Source organism: Panthera leo, chromosome B4, assembly GCF_018350215.1.
Source record: "Panthera leo isolate Ple1 chromosome B4, P.leo_Ple1_pat1.1, whole genome shotgun sequence".
NCBI classification, from domain to species: Eukaryota; Metazoa; Chordata; class Mammalia; order Carnivora; family Felidae; genus Panthera; species Panthera leo.
Genome location: NC_056685.1, coordinates 88,827,319 through 88,847,442, shown reverse-complemented (window position 1 = coordinate 88,847,442; position 20,124 = coordinate 88,827,319). Strand labels below are relative to the sequence as shown.

The following is a 20,124-nucleotide window of genomic DNA, read 5'->3' as shown; positions in this document are numbered from 1 at the left end:
ATAAAAATATCATGAAATAAATCTACAAAAACATAGAAAATATAAAACTTTATAGTAAGACATTTTAACAAGAACTAAGTAAATGGAGAAATATTCACATTAATGCATAGGAAGAACTAATATTATATAGATGCTAACTCCCTTCTAGTTGACTTACAATGTCACACAATTTCAATCAAAATGCCTGTAGGTTTCCCAGGGAAGGAAAAGCTGATGCTAAAATGTATATGGAAGAGAAAAGACCAAGATCCCCAAGGTAGTTCTGAAAAAATAAGTAAGGAGGATTTGGCCTATCAGATATAAAGAGTTATTATAAAGCTACTGTAATTAAAAGAATGTAATACTGGTGCAGTAACCTATAACTAACCAATGAAACATAACAGTACCCAGAGATAAATTCATGCACATATGAAACTGTAATCAGGACAGAAGGAACTGGGGGGCACCTGGGTGGTTCAGTCAGTAGAGCATGCAACTCTTGATCTCAGGTTCCTGAGTTCAAGTCCCACAATAGGCACAGAGCTTACTTTAAAAATTACACAAAATAAGACAAAACAAAATCAAAGAAAGTAAAATAAAATAAGAAACTATTTAGCAAATAAAACTAAAAAATAAATTTGGCCATTCATATGAAAAGAACTGAAAATATATCCCTAGCTCAAAGTATGAACAATAAACTTCAGATGAATTAAAACCCCATTAATTTGTCAAAAACAAAATTTTAAAACATTTAGAAGAGGATGTAGACAGATATCTTTCTGACTTCAAAGTAGGGAAAGAATTGCTTAAACACCAAACATAGGTTAATAATTGATACATCTAATAAATTTAAACAACCTCTGTTTATCAAAAGATACCTTTTATAATTGTGAAAGTATAAGCTACAATCATGATGAAGATATTTGCCATAGTTATAATTGGTAAGAAATTAATATTGAGAACATACTAAAAAGAAAAACTAAAAAATCAACAAGAAGACAAACTAACAGATAAATGGGCAAAGATATGAATAAGTATTTTAGTGACAAAAACACACAGCCAGCCAAAATGTGAAAAGATGCTCTTTTTTTTTTTTTAATTTACATCTAAGTTAATTAGCATATAGCACAATACTGATTTCAGGAGTGGCATTCAGTGATTCATCCCCTATGTATAACACCCAGTGCTCATCCCTACAAGTGTCTTCCTTAATGCCCCTTACCCACTTAGCCCATCCCCCCTCCCACAACCCCTCCAGCAACCCTCAGTTTGTTCTCTGCATTTAAGAGTCTCTTCTGTCTTGTCCCCCTCCCTGTTTTTATATTAGTTTTGCTTCCCTTCCCTTATGTTAATCTGTTTTATATCTTAAATTCCACATATAAGTGAAGTCATGATATTTGTCTTTCTCTGACTAATTTCACTTAGCATAATACCCTCTGGTTCCATCCATGTTATTGCAAACGGCAAGATTTCATTCTTTTTGATTGCCCAGTAATACTCCATTGTACATAGATACCACATCTTCTTTATCCATTCATCCATTGATGGACATTTTGGCTCTTTCCATACTTTGGCTACTGTTGATAGCACAGCTATAAACACTGGGGTGCACATGCCCTTTCAAAACAGCACACTTGTATCCTTTAGGTAAGCACCTAGCAGTGCAATTGCTGGGTCATAGAGTAATTCTATTTTTAATTTTTTGAGGAACCTCCATACTGTTTTCCAGAGTGGCTGCACAAGTTTGCATTCCCACCAGCAGGGCAAAAGGGTTCCTCTTTTCCCACATCCTCACCAATATCTGTTACTGCCTGAGTTGTTAATGTTAGCCATTCTGACAAGTGTGAGGTGGTATCTCATTGTGGTCTTGATTTGTATTTCCCTGATGATGAGTGATGTTGAGCATTTTTTCATGTGTCGGTTGGCCATCTGGATGCCCTGTTTGGAAAAGTGTCGATTCATGTCTTTTGCCCATTTCTTCACTGGATTGTTTTTTTGGGTGTTGTGTTTAGTAAGTTCTTTACAGATTTTGAACACTAATCTTTATCTGAGACGTCATTTCCAAATATCTTCTCCCATTTCATTGGCTGCATTTTAGTTTTGCTGATTGTTTCCTTTGCTGTGCAGAAGCTTTTTATATTGATGAGGTCCCAATAGTTCATTTTTGGTTTTGTTTTCCTTGCCTCCAGAGACATGCTGAGTAAGAAGTTGCTGTGGCCGAGGTCAAAGAGGTTTCTCCTCCACGATTTTGATGGCTTCCTAACTTACGTTTAGATCTTTCATCCATTTTGAGTTCATTTTTGTGTATGGTGTAAGAAAGTGGTCCAGGCTCATTTTTCTGCGTGTCGCTGTCCAGTTTTCCCAACACCATTTGCTGAAGAGACTTTATTCCGTTGGATATTCTTTCCTGCTTTGTCAAAGACTAGTTGGCCATATATTTGTGAGTCCATTTCTGGGTTCTCTATTCTGTTCCATTGATCTAAGGGTCTGTTTTGTGCCAGTACCATACTATCTTGATTATTACAGCTTTGTAACATATCTTGAAGTCCAGGACTGTGATGCCTCCAGCTTTGTTTTTTTCAGGAGTGCCTTAGCTATTCAGGGAAGATGTTCTACCTTATTAGCAATGAAACACATACAAATTAAAACAAAATACCATTTCGCCCCCAAATAGATTGCCTCGCCAGAAAACCTATCTTTATTGCTGCTTATTGTCCACTAAAATCTTCCTCTCCTTGGAGCACCTGGGTGACTCATTTGGTTAAACTTCAGACTTTGGCTCGGATCATGATCTCATGGTTTGTGAATTCAAGCCCTGTGTCATGTTCTGCACTCATGACGCAGTCCCTGCTTGGGATTCTCACTCTCTCCCTCTCTCTGCCCCTCCTCCACTGACACCCTCTTTTTCAAAATAAATTTTTTAAAAATCTTTTTTTTTCTTCCAAATTTGTATTTAAATCCAAGCTAGTTAACATATGGTATTGGTTTCAGGAGATTTAGTGATTTGTCACTTGTATATAATACCCAGTGCTCATCACGAGTGCCCTCCCTAATGCCCATCACCCATCTGGCCCATCCCCCACCCACCTCCCCTCCAGCAACTCTCAGTTTGTTCTCTATAATTAAGAGTCTCTTGGGGTACCTGGCTGGCTCAGTTGGTTGACAGTCCAACTCTTGGTTTCAGCTCAGGTCATGAGCTTATGGTTCATGGGTTTGAGCCCTGTGTTGCACTCTGTGCTGACAGCTCAGAACTTGCTTGGCATACTCTCTCTTCCTCTCTCTGCTCCTTCCCCACTTGCAGGCACACACTCTCTTGCTCTCTCAAAATAAATAAATAAACTTCTTTTAAAAAATGTGTTATGATATGCCTCCCTCTCTGTTTTTATCTTTTTTGAATGTTTATTTACTTATTTACTTACTTACTTATTTTTTGAGAGACAGAGAGAGAGAGCATGCACACAAGTGGGGAAGGGGCAGAGAGAGAGGAAGACACAAAATCTGAAGCAGGCTCCAGGCTCTGAGCTATCAGCACAGAGCCTGATGTGGGGCTCGAACTCACAAACTGTGAGAACATGACCTGAGCTAAAGTCAGCCGCTTAACCAACTGAGCCACCAAGGTGCCCCTTATTTTATTTCTCCTTCCCTTCCCTTCATCTCTTTTGTTTCTAAAATTCCACATATGAGTGAAATAATATGGTATTTGTCTTTCACTGACTGATTTATTACGCTTAGATTAATATACTCTAGTTGTATCTATGTTGTCGCAAATGGCAAGACTTCATTCTTTTTGATGACTAATATTCCATTATGTATGTATAACATCGTCTTTCTTCATCAGCTGACGGACATTTGGGATCTCTTCATAGTCGGGCTATTATTGATAATGCTGCCATACACACTGGAGCGTAGGGGTGCCTGGGTGGCTCAGCTGGTTGCATGTCCAACTCTTGATCTCAGCTCAGGTCATGATCTCATAGTTGACTTCAAGCCCTGCTTCAGGCTCTGTGCTGACAGTGTGGAGCCTGCTTGGGATTCTCTCTCTCCTCTCTCTCTGCCCCTACCCCACTTGAGCTCTCTCTTTTTTTCTCTCAACATAAACAAACTTAAAAGAAATTGTTTTCGAAAGATTTACTAAAAAAATGTTGGGGTGCATGTGCCCCTTTGAATCAGTATTTTTGTATCCTTTGGATAAATACCTAGTAATGCAATTGCTGGGGTCATAGTGTAGTTCTATTTAAAATCTTCCTCTCCTTCTGCCATGGTCACAGAGTCGTAGCAGGAAACCAGGCTGTCCAGACAGACTATGTTTGCCAATCTCCCCTATAGCAGATGTGGCCATGTGACTAAATTCTCACTCGTTCAATGAATGAAAATTGTGTGTGCTACTTGTGGCCTGGGTTTTAAAACACCGGGGCACGTGCTCCTCAAGACTCCTTTTCCTTCCCATGAGCTAGAACACGGATATACTTAAGACCCAGTTTCAACCAGGGAGACAAGTTCAGTTCCCTAGGTGACAGCAGACCAACAAGGTGGAGAAAATTCCAATAATTTAATGAAGCAAAGCAATTCTGATGGCCTGGATCACACACCTTCAGAACGTGGTACAAGAGACAAAGGAAAGAAAGGAAATAAGGGAAATAGGGAACAAAGGGAAGGAAGGAAAAAAGAAAAATCTCTATGTTTTTACATTGCTGTCTTCTAGGGTTCTCTTTAGTATAACAGTTTAGCATTTACCTTAAATAATCCGTTGCTCCACAGTGTTTCAGGATGCAGAGTTCTGATCCATTCCTGGGAAGAGTGTAAATACCCAGGATTTTGAGAAAAGTCTGACATTACCTAGTAAAGTTGAACATGCTCATTCCTTATGACTCAGTAAGTATACCTAGAGAAATGTACACCAGGAGACACCTATAGGATATTATTATTCATAATAGCAAAAAACTACAAATAACCCAAATGTCATACCGAATGAATAGACTATTTTTACACACTGGAATAAATACACCAATGAAAATAAATTAACTACAGCTGCACACATTCGTGTGGATTAATCTTAATATCATAATATTGAGTGAAAAATGGAAGTCGTAAGAACACTTAAAATTTTTTATTAGGAAAAATTGTAAACACTCTCAAAAATAAGAGAATAATATAGTGAACCCCACATACTCAATGATTATTAATTCATGGACAATCTTATTTTATCTGTATTCCTACCTATTTCACCTTCCCCCAGATTATTCTGTAGCATATCCTAGACACCATAATTTCACCCATAAATATATCAGCATGTATACTCAAAAGATAAAGATTTTTTATACATGCCAAAATACTATTATTTTAATTTTTTAAGTAATATCAATTTCTCAATACCATGAAAACATCTGGTACATGTTCAAACTGCTCTGTATTTTTTTTTACATAATCTCTATGCCCGTTATGGGGGCTCAAACTCACAACCCCAAGATCAAGAGTCGTATGCTCTACTGACTAAACTAAGACTGGTGCCCCTAAACAGCTCTGTATTCTTCATGTACAAACACAACATACAACAAAACCATAAAGGAGGGGCGCCTGGGTGGCTCATTTGGTTAAGCATTGGATTCTTGATTTCCGCTCAGGTCATGATCTTGAGGTTCATGGGTTTGTTGGTTTTTTTTTAATGTTTATTTATTTTATTTTTATTTTAATTTTATTTTTTATTTTTTAAAATTTACATCCAAATTAGTTAGCATAGAGTGAAACAATGATTTCAGGAGTAGATTCCTTAGTGCCCCTTACCCATTTAGCCCATCCCCCCTCCCACAACCCCTCCAGCAACCCTCAGTTTGTTCTCCATATTTAGGAGTCTCTTCTGTTTTGTCCCCCTCCCTGTTTTTATATTATTTTTGCTTCCCTTCCCTTATGTTCATCTGTTTTGTCTCTTAAAGTCCTCATATGAGTGAAGTCATATGATTTTTGTCTTTCTCTGACTAATTTCACTTAGCATAATACCCTCCATTTCCATCCATGTAGTTGCAAATGGCAAGATTTCATTCTTTTTGATTGCTGAGTAATACTCCATTGTGTGTGTGTGTGTGTGTGTGTGTGTGTGTATACACACCACATTTTCTTTATCCATTCATCCATCTGTGGACATTTGGGCTCTTTCTATACTTTGGCTATTGTTGATAGTGCTGTTATAAACATGGGGGTGCATGTGTCCCTTCAAATCAGCACACCTGTATCCTGTGGATAAACGCCTAGTAGTGCAATTGCTGGGTCAGAGGGTAGTTCTATTTTTAGTTTTTTGAGGAACCTCCATACTGTTTTCCAGAGTGGCTGCACCAGCTTGCATTGCCACCAACAATGTAAAAGAGATCTTCTTTCTCCACATCCTCTCCAACATCTGTTGTTGCCTGAGTTGTCACTGTGACAGGTATAAGGTGGTATCTCAATGTGGTTTTGATTTGTATCTCCCTGATGATGAGTGATGTTGAGCATTTTTTCATGTGTCGGTTGGCCATCTGGATGTCTTCTTTGGAGAAGTGTCTATTCATGTCTTTTGCCCATTTCATCACTGGATTATTTGTTTCTTGGGTGTTGTGTTTGAGAAGTTCTTTATAGATTTTGGATACTAACCCTTTATCTGATATGTCGTTTGCAAATATCTTCTCCCATTCTGTCGGTTGCCTTTTACTTTTGTGTATTGTTTCCCTCACTGTGCAGAAGCTTTTTATTTTGATAAGGTCCCAGTAGTTCATTTTTGCTTTTGTTTCCCTTGCCTCCAGAGACATGTTGAGTAAGAAGTTGCTGCGGCCAAGATCAAAGAGGTTTTTGCCTGCCTTCTCCTCGAGGATTTTGATGGCTTCCTGTCTTACATTGAGGTCTTTTGTCCACTTTGAGTTTATTTTTGTGTATGGTGTAAGAAAGTGGTCCAGGTTCATTCTTCTGCATGTTGCTTTCCAGTTTTCCCAGCACCACTTGCTGAAGAGACTGTCTTTATTCCAATGGATATTCTTTCCTGCTTTGTCAAAGGTTAGTTGGACATACGTTTGTGGGTCCATTTCTGGGTTCTCTACTCTGTTCCGTTGATCAGAGTGTCTGTTCTTGTGCCAGTACCATACTGTCTTGATGATTATAGCTTTGTAGTACAGCTTGAAGTCTGGGATTGTGATGCCTCCTGCTTTGGTTTTCTTTTTCAAGATCGCTTTGGCTATTCGGGGTCTTTTCTGGTTCCATACAAATTTTAGGATTATTTGTTCCAGCTCTGTGAAGAATGCTGGTGTTACTTTGATAGGGATTGCATTGAATATGTAGATTGCTTTAGGTAGTATCGACATTTTCACAATATTTGTACTTCCTATCCAGAAGCATGGAATCTTTTTCCATTTTTTTGTGTTTTCTTCAATTTCTTTCATAAGGTTTCTATAGTTTTCAGTGTATAGATTTTTCACGTCTTTGGTTAGATTTATTCCTAGGTATTTTATGGTTTTTCGAGGTTCATGGGTTTGAGCCCTACATCAGGCTCTGAGCTGAAAGTGCAGAGCCTGCTTGGTATTCTCTCTCCCCCTCCCTGCCCCTGTCCCCCTTTTTGACACACACACACACACACACACACACACACACACACACACAATAAAGGAAACTATAAAATGGTCATAAATTGTAAAGAAAATAAGGGAATGACTTTAACACTAAATTCATCAGAATTGTTGGGGGGCGGGGGGCAGTCCATGGGATGAAGGAAGATTTGTCAGGAAAAGGGCAACATGGGATTTCTAAGACACTGAAAATGTGTCTAACAGCTGAGCTAACAGCTCAGGTATTCATTTTATTTTTTTAGTTGTGAATAATCATTGTCTATACCTATTTGTATATACATTTCACCAAAAAAAGAAAAGAGAAGTTGCTATTCCTAACAGACACACACACGCACATGCGCACGCACACACACACACACACACACACACACACACACACTAGCTGAACTCAAAGCAAAGCAAAACCAAAATATATCACTAAGTTGTAAGCAAACCAGAAGTTTGAAACTGTGCTGTGGACAAATGTGATCAGCAGAGGTTCAAGCCAAAGATCAAGTTTTGCTTGGATTTACTTTGTCCCATCCCCATCCTGAAAGAGGGTGGAGCTCAAGGTGAGATTCTGGCATTAAACCAGTTGACTTACCAAGGTATACTGCCAAAAACACAGGAAGTACAACATATACCGAGAAGGAAGAGAACCAGAAATTCCTTCCACCATGCATTACAGCCGACTATGTGCATGTGAAGCTCAGCCCCACTCATGCAAAGCAGCCACAACAGTGACCTGCACACCACGAGCACTCTAACTGGTAGCTGCTGGTGTGATTATTTTTCATTCTTATTTCACCATCCTTTTATAGTCTTTTTTTTCAACTATTATATTTCTCCAGGTGCACCTGGGTGGCTCAGTCAGTTGAGTGACTTTAATTCAGGTCATGATCTCCCAGTTCGTGAGTTTGAGCCCCATATCGGGTTCACTGCTGTCAATGCAGAGCCTGCTTTGGATCCTCTGTCCCCCTCTCGCTGCCCCTCCGCCACTTGCACTCTCTGTCTCTCAAAAATAAATATTTAACAAAAAATAAAAAATAAAAAAAAATAATAAAATATTTCTCCGTACCAAAATGTTCTTCAAAAACTGTTGGGGCACCTGGGTGGCTCAGTCGGTTAAGTATCTGACTCTTGATTTTGGCTCAGGGCATGATCTTACAGCCTGTGGGATTGAGCCCCTCACTTGGTATTCTCTCTCTCCCTCTCTCTCTCTGCCCCCCCCCCAAAATAAATAAACTGAAAAAAATAAAACTACTGTTAATGACTGCATAACATTCCATGTGTATAAGTTAGTTAACCATCCCCAGTGGAATTTAGTTAACCATTCCCCACTGTTGGACATTTAGTTTGGTTTTAACTTTATGACTTTCTAAAGAAGTTACACACTACTTGAATTCAGTTTAGTTCTGTGGTAATACTTTATTGGACACCCTCCATAATTTTCAATGATCACCATGTTAACTTATACTATAAAGGAATGATAATCCAAATATCACTCTACCCACTCAAGAAATATTTAATAAAGCCCTGTACTAAAAGGTATGAAAGATACATAAATAATAAATTCTATTGTCATAGTACTTTCTGTTATATGTCAATTATACTTCAATAAAACTGGAAAAGAACAAAGTACTGTCTCATGAAGAATCAAATTCACAGTTATAAATTAATTCTTCATTTCCATATTGATTTAAAAAATATATTTTTCTCAAGACCTTGAAATTAAACCAGTGACTTGATCCGATGTCATAAGAATCCTTTTTACCACCAGTAAATAAAATCTGCTGACTGGACCACAGTTTTCACTTCCCATAAAATGTCACTGAACAAAGGTAAAGAAAATTTAAAACAAAAGTTGCAAGCCAACACACGGCAGCTCAGGAAGTAGGCTTTTAGGCTCTGTTACTTGGATGAAAAATGACAACAAAAAATCCACTTATAAGCGGCTGGGGATCTCTCTGGTTTGCCTACCACATTTCCCTTTTTATATACGCCATTCCAAAAGTACATGGGACTTTATCAGAATGATTAAAGATTCGCCCACTTTGGGATTTATTCCGGTAGCAGGCTGGTGATTACTTATTTGAATTTCAAAAAGCTCATTTAAGTCAGAATGTAACAAAGAAGCAGTTGAAATATAAAGAAAACTAAAATTAAACAGACAAGGACTAATTTTTACTGACTATTTATTATGTGCAAGCCTGTGACAAAGCTTTCTACAAATCACCTCATTGAAACCTTAGAAAAACAAGAAGGTAAGTACTATTATCAGCCCCATTTTACAGATGAAGAAATGGACTCTCAGAGACCACGCGTGTGATCAGTGGCAGGGCTGGATGACTAACACCAAAATCTGTGCTCTTAAACATGATGTTCTGGGGAGCCTGGGTGGTGCAGTCGGTTGAGCGTCCGACTTCAGCTCAGGTCACGATCTCACGGTCCGTGAGTTCAAGCCCCGCATCGGGCTCTGGGCTGATGGCTCAGAGCCTGGAGCCTGCTTCCGATTCTGTGTCTCCCTCTCTCTCTGCCTCTCCCCCGTTCATGCTCTGTCTCTTTCTGTCTCAAAAATAAATAAACGTTAAAAAAAAAAAAATTTAAACATGATGTTCTCTTTCCTCCCATCCTGAAATATCAACAGGAGTGCATATATATGTTGTCAACAAAGTAGAAAGTAACTCCAGACCAACAAACAAATACTTTCAAATGATTAAAAGTGTTCTCAAACAACGATCCCTGATCCCACCTTTTACCTCAAAAAATGAAAACAAAAATAGAGTAAGGAGATATACAGTTTACTCTCTTTACCTTAATTTTTAATTGTCTGAACAGAAGTGAAATAGGTAGCATGAATGAAATCAGAAAAGGGTCTGGTGAAGCTACAAAGCAGACTCGCAAACCAGAACCAGAGTTGAAAACGTGTGCCCCCCATATTGGTCAACACTTCACAAGAGTAAGCAAACCAATCTCGATTGCCAGAACTGAGATTTATCATGCTGTAGCACATGCCAACTTGCATCTGTATTTCAGAAGGACGTGTTCTGCTCAAAAATTTCTCCCAAACTATTCCTTAATAGATTTTGAAGTTCATGAAACTAATCAGGGTTTCCGGGCAACGTAACAGGGCTTACTACGCTAGCTGGCATTAGTTTGACCAAAATTTCAAGGAAGTTACAATTGTACATATTCACCATATTTTTTCCCCTGATCTTAAGGCAAGCATGTGAAGCCACTGCCCGCGCATTGTGGTTTCTTGAAATGATCTTGGTGAAAAAAACAACTTAGTTACGGCTAATCAATTTAATTAACTCCTCCTGTTAACAGACCAGAGGCGTTGCTGTTCTCTTCTAGGTCCAACTAGGATTCCTTCAATGAATGTAAAGTCTAAATAGTGAAGTGTTCTATCTCCTGCTGTACTTTGTGAGGAATCTAAAAGTAAATCATTGTTCCTGAAAACAAACGACCTGGGTTTTTAGCCCCAGGTATGTTAATTGTGTAACTCTATCATTATGCTTCCTTGCATCGTATAAATGAATGGGTTGGACAGGAAATGTTTCATGTCCCTCCCAGCTATAAAGTTTTAATTCATAATTTAAGTTGTTGCTGTTTTCTATTACAGGTTACGTGAAAGGACATCAGATGCAGACACAGGTTCCATATTAGTGACAGCAGCACTTTTTCCTGTTGAAACCCACTGCATGACATGGGGTCATATCAAATTGAATTGGCATTTCCTCGTGTTCCATCTGCTACCAAAATGTACTATTTGTAGTTCAGGCAGCAGAGTGGTCGAAGAAGAACAGATTTTCTTGGCACTTCCTGCACATATGGCATGTAGATGAGTAGGAGATTATCCCTGAGAAAATACTGCAAATAATAGCTGTCAATTCTTAGCAACTAACAACATGCATTATTAAAAACAAACACAACCTCTCGTTCATGAGTTCCACCTCACAAAATGTGTCTTTTGATTCTTTTGGCTCCCATATGGGAGCTAGTAGTTTTTTTATGTGAGCCACAATACTTTTGCTGCAGAATTCAAAAGTTGCATAGAATACTAAAATCCAGATAATCTCCAAACCTTCTGTTAGCCAGTTGTTATGATCTTTTCTACTGCTAAGCTTTTTGCCAGAGATGCTAACAAGTAACAGTCAACTGATAGGAGTTTCATACACTTCTCCAGACAAGTAGCTTTTTAAGAGCCCCCACAAACAAGAGATTAACTTCTCTGGATTCTAAATCTTTGAGAAGTTGACTAACATGCATGAAATAGTCTTTCTTCTCCTAGCTAACACACTCCTTTTAAATTTAAGGGGGGGGGGGTGCCTTTTGTCCCTGATTTAGACCAATCTATTCTTTGATAATGTGTATAATTCACAATTCTACCCCCTCTTACAATTGTGTGCTATGCTTTTCTGAACACGGTTTTATTATTTTTCTGTATTCCCTATTGCATTACATTTTAATTTTCTGAGAACTCAAATAATGTATAGTGTTTGTGAACTGGTTATTTTTTTTAAAAAGTGAAAGCAAAGGTGATTCCCACCCCCGCCCCACCAAACCAGGTAGTAAATGAAACACAAAAGGCTTGAAAATTTTTCTAAGTTATTAATTGAATTGAATTGACACGACATCTTAGAAATGAGGGAATCCAAACTCCTTATCTTATAGGTAAGACAACCAAAAGTCAGAAACTAAGTGACTTACCATGACATATCTAACTAGATGTATATGGTTTTTATATGTAAAATTACACACTGTCACCTATGATGGTTCTTTCCACAGTTGAGAACAGCTCCGGGAAGTCTGTTCCTAAAACATGTGCAGGCAGCCACACTGGCAAAATCCCACATCTGGAGTCACTCCTTGAGATCAAATCATTATCTCAGAAATTCTGAGATACGTGCAACTGGTATCAGGGAAATGGGAGAGAGAAAGAAAGAACAATACTCCAGGGTATTAAGTTTTAAGTCAGAAGGTTAAAAAAAAAATCACACATAATAAAAAATGACTCTTGAAATCACCCTTACCCAGAGAGTCACCCAGAGAGTCCAATATATATGACTTTATTCACAGGGAACAAACCTATGTCTTCTGGGTCCAGCACAGCTGGTTTTCTGTTAGCAATCAAACAGGCCACATTTCTTTTGTTTATCATCAGATGAAATAGTTGGCTGGAATTAAAAGAGGTAGTTGTTCCAAAACCACGTATCTTTAAACAGCACACTAGCACTCTGCCAGGGTAAGATGTTCACCCTTAAAGAGGGACTCAGGAAATACAACAGAAAATCAGAGTCCTGCATTCCACATCCCTAGTAAGGAACCTACTGTCACTGCATGGGACAGCTTGGCCTCATGCACTATTTCACGGTCATTTTTGTCCCACTTGATCTTGATTTTGCCTAGAAGTGCAGGTGTACTGGTGCCCTTAAAGGTGTACGTGATCCAACTCCACTGTATTACCCTATTCCCATAACTGCATATAGGCAGGATGATGTGGGTTAGACATAGGATGTGTGAAAGCAGATAGTCTGGACGCAGGTCCTGATGAGAAGGGCAGGTCAGGTGTCAGAAAGAGTCATACAGCAGCCTCTTTCAGGCTGTAGGTCTGTGTAAATGAGGAAGGTTGAGAGGACTAGGGATCACTTTCTATGGGGCTGAATTTGTTCCAAAAATAATCTTCACCGTGTTCATAATTTTTCCTTGCATTGGATTTGATAGATGCATTGTAAACATTGCAACACATCCCATTTTATTGATTTTTAATCAGTGTAGAGGGCCTGTATCTCAAGCACATTAGTAATCATGTAACAATAGAATTCACATTCTGAAAGAAATTAACCATGAAACTATTTTTCATATAAGGACTTGATCATGGACAAATGAGCTTAGAACAGAAATAACTAAGCCAATACTTGAAAGTGCATTCTGCCAGCCGGTGCTCCAGGCAGCAAGAAAGCCAGACTACCATCCCTCCATGATCTACCACAAAGAGCCATGTGCAAAACCTTGCACAAGGAATGGTGATGAGGAACAAGAGTTCCACCTTAAAATGAAAGGTTGTTCAGGCCGTGCTGGAGTAACATTGAGAGGTTCTGCTTATGAAAAAGTTTACCTGTCACTAAGGAAATAATTACTCCTCTGCTATCCTAACTTCCATGTCAATGTAACCAGTTGCTGTAAGTAGAAATTATCTTAATTACAAGCAGTTAAAAACCGGTTCCCTGAACAGTGTTTAGCTTACATCCTTTATAGGGGTTAGCCTAAAGGAAAGCATGAGTCCCTGGGCTTCCACACGGCCTTTGTTGGTGGCCTAGATGAGTGGGTCCAAATCCACCCTCAGGGCATGGAGGGTCCACCAGGTCCTCGCCTAGGACTCTGGGCATTTCCACAACTGGACCACACAAAAGAACACCCAGGCTGCTCCTGCCTTTCCCAAGGCAAGTAAGGAGTGCCTCTCTCAGCAGCCCTTTTAGAAGACTGTATCAGAAAAAACACAGGTGTCTGCATAGCAATTGTTATGAACTTTGCAGTGAATATTCCAAAGCACAGCATCAACCTCAACACTCCATCCATTGTCTCAATAGGGAAAATCCACCCAGGAGAGACCACAGAAGATGAAAAAAACAAAAAACAAAAAGACAAAAAAACAAACACAGCAGAGATAGATGTTCATTAAACACTTCAACAGCAACACAAAATACTTGTAGCAGAGAGAAAATCCATTTTTAAAAACCCAAGGTACATTAAGTAAAAATGCTTAATCAACCTTAATTAGGTTCCTTCATTAGTTGACAATGTAAATGGACTGAAACTACCACTTAAATATCCAAACCTTCATTTTACATGCAAGTAGCTTCCAGCAAATGATAAAGCAATACTCCCGGGTGAGTGTGGAAGATGGCACTGAATTCTGGCCCATTGTAAAGGAGGAGTCAGATTCCACTAGTCCCCGCTTGGTTTAACAGCCAGGCTTTCAGGGAGCTGTTTTCTAAACGGCGGACTCGCCCTAATAAATTAATAGCGAACAACGTAAAGGTCTAAAATCGTCTGCACTCAATGAAGCTCCGGACCACTTGATGTCCAGACTTCAGGAAAATGATTCCTTAAAAATAACGTGACAAAGATACCAGTTAAAAAGAGTAACGAGGAGGAGGAAGAGGGTAACTGGCCAGCAACCACGGCTGCCGCCTGCCTCCCGTGTTAAGTTGCCCGGCTGAAGGTGGTGGTTAAGTTACAGCCAGTTCTCTCTCTCCTGGAGGTGCGCTCTAGGAGTCGGAGAAAGCCACCCGGTTTCCAGCTCCCCGTGGGCTTGACAGGACTGGGACGGGGATGGGCTTGCACTAAGCCCAGGGTGGCTCAACCAGAAGCTCTGGCTGTCCCTCACCGCCTTCCTCCAACGCAGACACCAAGTTAGAAATGCAACTCCTCGAGCACAATGACAAGAAGGCACACAAAAGGAGCAAGGCAGCCGCTCCCATCCTTACCTTTGACTTGACTTTCATACTCGGCTATGATCTCTTTGTCCTTCTTGAATCTGCTCGGAGTGGACATTATCCAGCTGTTCTGGGTCCGCTTTCAATGGGCAAGTTCTGTTCGGTCGTCACAAACCAGTCTCCTTGGAGAGGCAGAGAGTTGTACTCCCACACACGGGGAACCCGGAGGCAGCACCCACAGGAGGTAAAGGAGGAGGAAGACGAGGAGGCGGAAAAGAGGAGCGAGCCGAGGACTAGATTAACCCGGGCGCCGGCACCATACTCTCCGCTTCGAGCTGCCGTCGGTGATCCGAGAGGGGGGGAGGGGGGCCTCGGGGCCGGAGAGGCCCGGCGCGCAGACAAACTCCCGTGAGCCAGCGGCGGGGGGCGTCTCCCTGCCCACCCCACCCGGAGCCGGCCACTTCCTCTACGGCCGCTGGGCGGACGCGGGGTTCGCGGCGGCGCTCCGCACCATTGTTACAAACCCGCACCGGGCGCTCGGGGGCAGGGCCGGCTCTGGAGGGCGGACGCCGCGACCCTCCCTTCCTGCTCCAGCCGCCGGCTCCGCCGCTCGAGGGTCCCGCCCGGGCCGGGATGCTGCCGCCGCGGACGCCGCTCCCCCGTCGGCAAAAGCTGCCGCTAGCGCCCGGGCGGACGAGAGGAAACGTAATCCTAGAGCGAGTCCCTGCTGCCGGGCCGGAGGGCGGCCGCTGCGCGGTCTGAACGCGTCCTGGGCGCAGCACCGGCGGAGTTTAGATCTCGACAGCCGGCGCCGCGAGGGGCCTCTGCCTCCTTGGCCGCGGGGCGCCGACGCTACCTCTTTCTCCCCGTCCCGCTCTCCGCTGCTGCCCCCAGGAGGCCGCCGCTGCCTTGCACACTCGCACGCGCACCGGGAGGAGCCGCGCCCCCGGCGGCCGCAAAGTTGCCGGCGCGCACACGGCCCGCGGCTCCCCGCGCCCAGAGAGCGAACTGCGGGCGGCGGCGGCGGCGGCCGGACGGGTCCCGCGGGGCCTGGCGAAGAGGGGCAGGGCTCGCGGGAGGGGCGGCGCCGTGGCCCGTGCCCTTCGCCCTCGCCCCGCTTGGTAAGGAAGCGCAGGCTCGTCCGGGAAGATGGATGCCTCTCCCGGCCCCCCGCGGCTCCGCCCCACGCGCCGAGCCCTGGCGGCCGTAGGCGACGCCCCCCGCGCCTCGCCGGGCTAGGGCTTGGCTCCTCTCGGCGCGTGGGGCAGACCGCAGCCTCAGCAGCTGGAAAGCCCCTTCCCCACCCGGGGCCGCCTGGGTTCGAAGCAGGGGGTTCTGGAGGGGCTTTTTCCAGAATCCATCGGAGAAATCGAGAGTTGGAGCTCTCCACGACGGGAGGGGATGTGACTCCAAGACGTTGCACCCCAGTAGGAAAACCGGAGGCTCACTGAATTGTGAATGACTTGGCTGCTGAAAATCAAAAGAGGGTGAAGCTTTTCAGTGGAGATGGAGAAAAATACTCATCTGGAACACAATATTCTCCCCATCCTGGGAGTAGCTCTAGGAGCTAGGGTGGTGGAAAAGGCGTGGTCCAGCTTTCTCACGGACACATTTACCACTTGGGACCTTTCCTTTCTCCTTTCCAATCACCTCGCACATAGGGAGGGTCTGGTTTATCAAAGCGATGTGTTCAGAGGCGTGTCCAGTATACAAATGTTTTCCCTGCAAGATCTAAACAGAGTAGGGATTTTTTAGACTTTGATCATTCATTCATGTATCCAGTGATAAACTTTCACGTTCTTACTGTGGGCCAAATACCAAGCTAAGAGCTAGGGACTCCGAGGTCAGGTCCCCGCTCTAAAGGATCTCAAAGTATATTGTATGTATGTATGTACGTATGTATGTATAATAATACTGTAAGAGAAACACTCCTGGCTTTGGGAGTCCTGAAAAGGAAAAATGGGCTGCAAGAGGTTTGGCAAAAAGTGATATTTAAACTGGATTTGAAGGATAAATAGTAAGCAGTTTGCCACCTCAGAGAGGGAAGGGGTTGCGTTCCACGGGGAAAAAGGAACATCATACTTTGGGGCAATTGGAAATACAGTTACAAGATTATCTTCCACTAAAATACCAGATCTCTGATAGGTGAAAAACATTTTGAAAATTTTTATATATTCCAACTGATAGTCTGTGCAGGTTGTTTTTAATTGTGCAGCTTTTAAAATTTAATTTTTAAACATCTTTTTTACATTATAACAACAGAATACAGGAATAAATTGTTTTTACTTTTTTTAGAAAATTTTTAAAAGGCACCTAGCTGGTTCAGTCAGTGGAGCGTGCAACTCTTGATCTCAGGGTTGTAGGTTCAAGCCCCGAGTTGGGTGCAGAAATTACTTAAAAATTAAAATCTTTAAAAAAATGTAAGTTTTTTTCCACAGTGCCAAAACAAGAGGTTAACTGCAGAACCCCTGACTGTCCTAATTTCATGTGGAACTAACTGTCTTATGTAAGAGTTGGGTGAAAAGCCAGAATATCTAAAGCAGAGAGGCTGGGAAGGAAGGTCAAGGTGAACTGGGAGAGGCCTCCTATACTGAGCTTTCAGACACAGTTCTGCAGACAACAGTGAACCTTTTAAGTAGAGTAGTGTCATGGTCACATAGGTGTTCTATAAAGATAACTGTTGGCAGTGTGGAAGGATGGATTGGGCATAGGAAGAGAGAGACCAGAGATAAGCAGCTTACTTTGGTGATTATTGCAGGCAAATATAAATGTGATTCATATCACCCATCCATGGTGCTATTGGATTTATCTTATATTTGCACTTGGGAAGTACAACTTGGCAATACAAAATGCAGCCCCTAGAAATGAATTATTAGCTGAAGGTAGACCTGAACCACTGTGGTAGGCACACGCCCCAAAGACTGAGTGCTCAGAGATGAATCCTAGCTCTGCAGTTTTCCTGAGTGAGCTGATAAAAATTACTGCACCTCTCCAGGCCTCACTTTCCTGTCTGTACAATGCGTTAATGCCTAGCTCCCGGAGATTTGATAAGGACTTACTGAGATCATCCTTTAAAGTGCTTATAGCAACATCAGACCATTGTACAGACCCAGTGGATGTTAGTTATCTTTGTGATTATTATCTCAGTTTTAATCTTCTTTGAAAGAAAGGTATTTAAAACTCAGAGACAGAGGGGGCAGGGCACCTGGCTGGCTAGGTCAGAAGAGTGTGTGACTCTTGATTCCTGGGTGGTGAGCTCAAGCCCTATGTTGGGTGTAGAGATTATTTAAATAAATACAACTTAAAAAAAAAAAAGATTAAAAAAATAAAATCAGAGATAGTCTCTTAAATATCTTTGACTTCATCATGTCCAATAAACCATCAATAAACGGTTTTGAGTGTTAATGCCCTAATATTAGTAAATCACTGTCTTACTGTTGTTGGAAATTGGGTCCCATCCACTAAAACAAAGCATTTTGCATACATTCTTAAAAGAACCCTATAAGGTAGATACCATTGTCCTCATTTTACAGATGAGAAATTAGAAAGCCCAGTGAAGGCCTGGCTGGGCCAGAATTCCAGCCCATATCAGCTTGCCTCCAAAGTGGGTTTTCCCAATTGTTTACTCTGCTTCCTGTGAACTGACGGTTCTTTAAACTTATGAAGCAGGTTCATGTACAGTGAAATGCGTGTGACTAATTCACGGTTTGCCCTCTGTGGATGTCTTCTGATCCCGCCATGCAGCGTGATTAACAAGTCAAATGTTCTTTTCATAGTTTTCTTTTTTCAGGTTCTCCTTATCTTTCCCATACTCAAGAGCCCACTTAGTTCACAAAGCTGGATATGGAGACTGCCTGGGACTTAAAATCCAGAAAGCCAGGGTGAGCCAGGCTTGGAGACCAGCAACTGTGATTCTAATTCTGTGACTTTGCTCCACCTTGCGGTAGCTGTTTTCTTAGCTACACAACAGCGACGGCCCCAAAGCTCACTCCTCTCCTGCCACACTCCTCTGTAGGGGCACGTGAGGAGAAATGTACAGTGCCTGATAGTAGGATCCCTGCTACATATTAATCCGCCCTGTCATCTAGTATTTGCCTTTCGGAACCACTCCAGATATCCCGAAGTACTAGTTAATGGACCATCTGAGCATATATCCTGGGAGTAGTTAGGAATATCCACAGGGTCCTTGCAGCCACAAAATAAACCATGCACCTTGCTACGGTACCACTTTGGCCCAATCCTAAATAACTTAAATCATTTTTAAAAGTTCAATACAGGGGCGCCTGGGTGGCTCAGTCGGTTGGGCGTCCGACTTCGGCTCAGGTCACGATCTCGCAGTCCGTGAGTTCCAGCCCCGTGTCGGGCTCTGTGCTGACAGCTCAGAGCCTGGAGCCTGCTTCGGATTCTGTGTCTCCCCCTCTCTCTGGCCCTCCCCTGCTCACACTCTGTCTCACTCTCTCTCTTAAAAATAAATAAACATTAAAAAAAAAAATTAAAAAAAAAAGTTCAATACAAATGCAGTAAGGAGTTAATGCCAAATTCACACAATTCTTTTAGCTATAGTTTCAGTGTCTAAGAATTTCATGTCTGAAGTAGGCCATCCTACCATTCCCCTTCATGGAAAGGATACCTTCTCCTCTGCCTGCCGAGATGGAAAAGTGGGTGAAGCCATGCCAACATCCTAGGTTTTAGGCTTGGATCCAGCCAGAGCATCAGAACAGCAACTGTTGGCCATGCACGTCTTATGTTGTCTTAACTCTGGGACCCCTTGGCTTCTCAAACTGCTTGCAGTGTTTTCAGTGAATCACATGTTGGTATCATGCCCGGGGCAGTGTTTTATAAAGTATGATCTTACCATTGATCATCTTCATCAGAATCACCTTAGGAGTCTATTTAGAATTCAAATATTCTGCACTTAAAGACATATTTCTCAACTTCAATATGCGTACAAATCACCTGAGAATCTTGTGAAAATAAGGTCCTAATACTTTCTGGAGTGAGGCTTGAGATCCTCCATTTCTAATAAGCTCCTAAGCCATGCCAATAATGCTGTCATAAAGGCCACACTTTGAAGAGCAAAGTCTCATAGGGTCCGAGTTTTGGGTGAGGAGGAAGTCCCCTGGTAATTCATATGCATGAGA

At 42.0% G+C, this 20,124-nt stretch overlaps 1 protein-coding gene across 6 annotated transcripts in view; it reads right to left on the bottom strand.

Annotated features, from left to right (window-relative positions):
• SRGAP1 (SLIT-ROBO Rho GTPase activating protein 1) overlaps window positions 1–15,579 on the bottom strand; it is a 282,321-nt gene extending 266,742 nt beyond the window's left edge. For 2 of the 6 annotated variants that reach the window (XR_006204927.1, XM_042947053.1), the window contains exon 1: window positions 15,035–15,572. Coding sequence is in view for 5 of the 6 variants with exons in the window: in XM_042947053.1 (XP_042802987.1) it covers window positions 15,035–15,101 (67 nt within the window). In the remaining variant the exon portion in view is untranslated. Of the gene's footprint in view, window positions 1–15,034 lie in introns of all 6 variants that reach the window. The other 4 variants (XM_042947058.1, XM_042947054.1, XM_042947055.1 and 1 more) reach the window with 4 other exon arrangements.
• Between the last annotated feature and the right edge of the window lie 4,545 nt (window positions 15,580–20,124).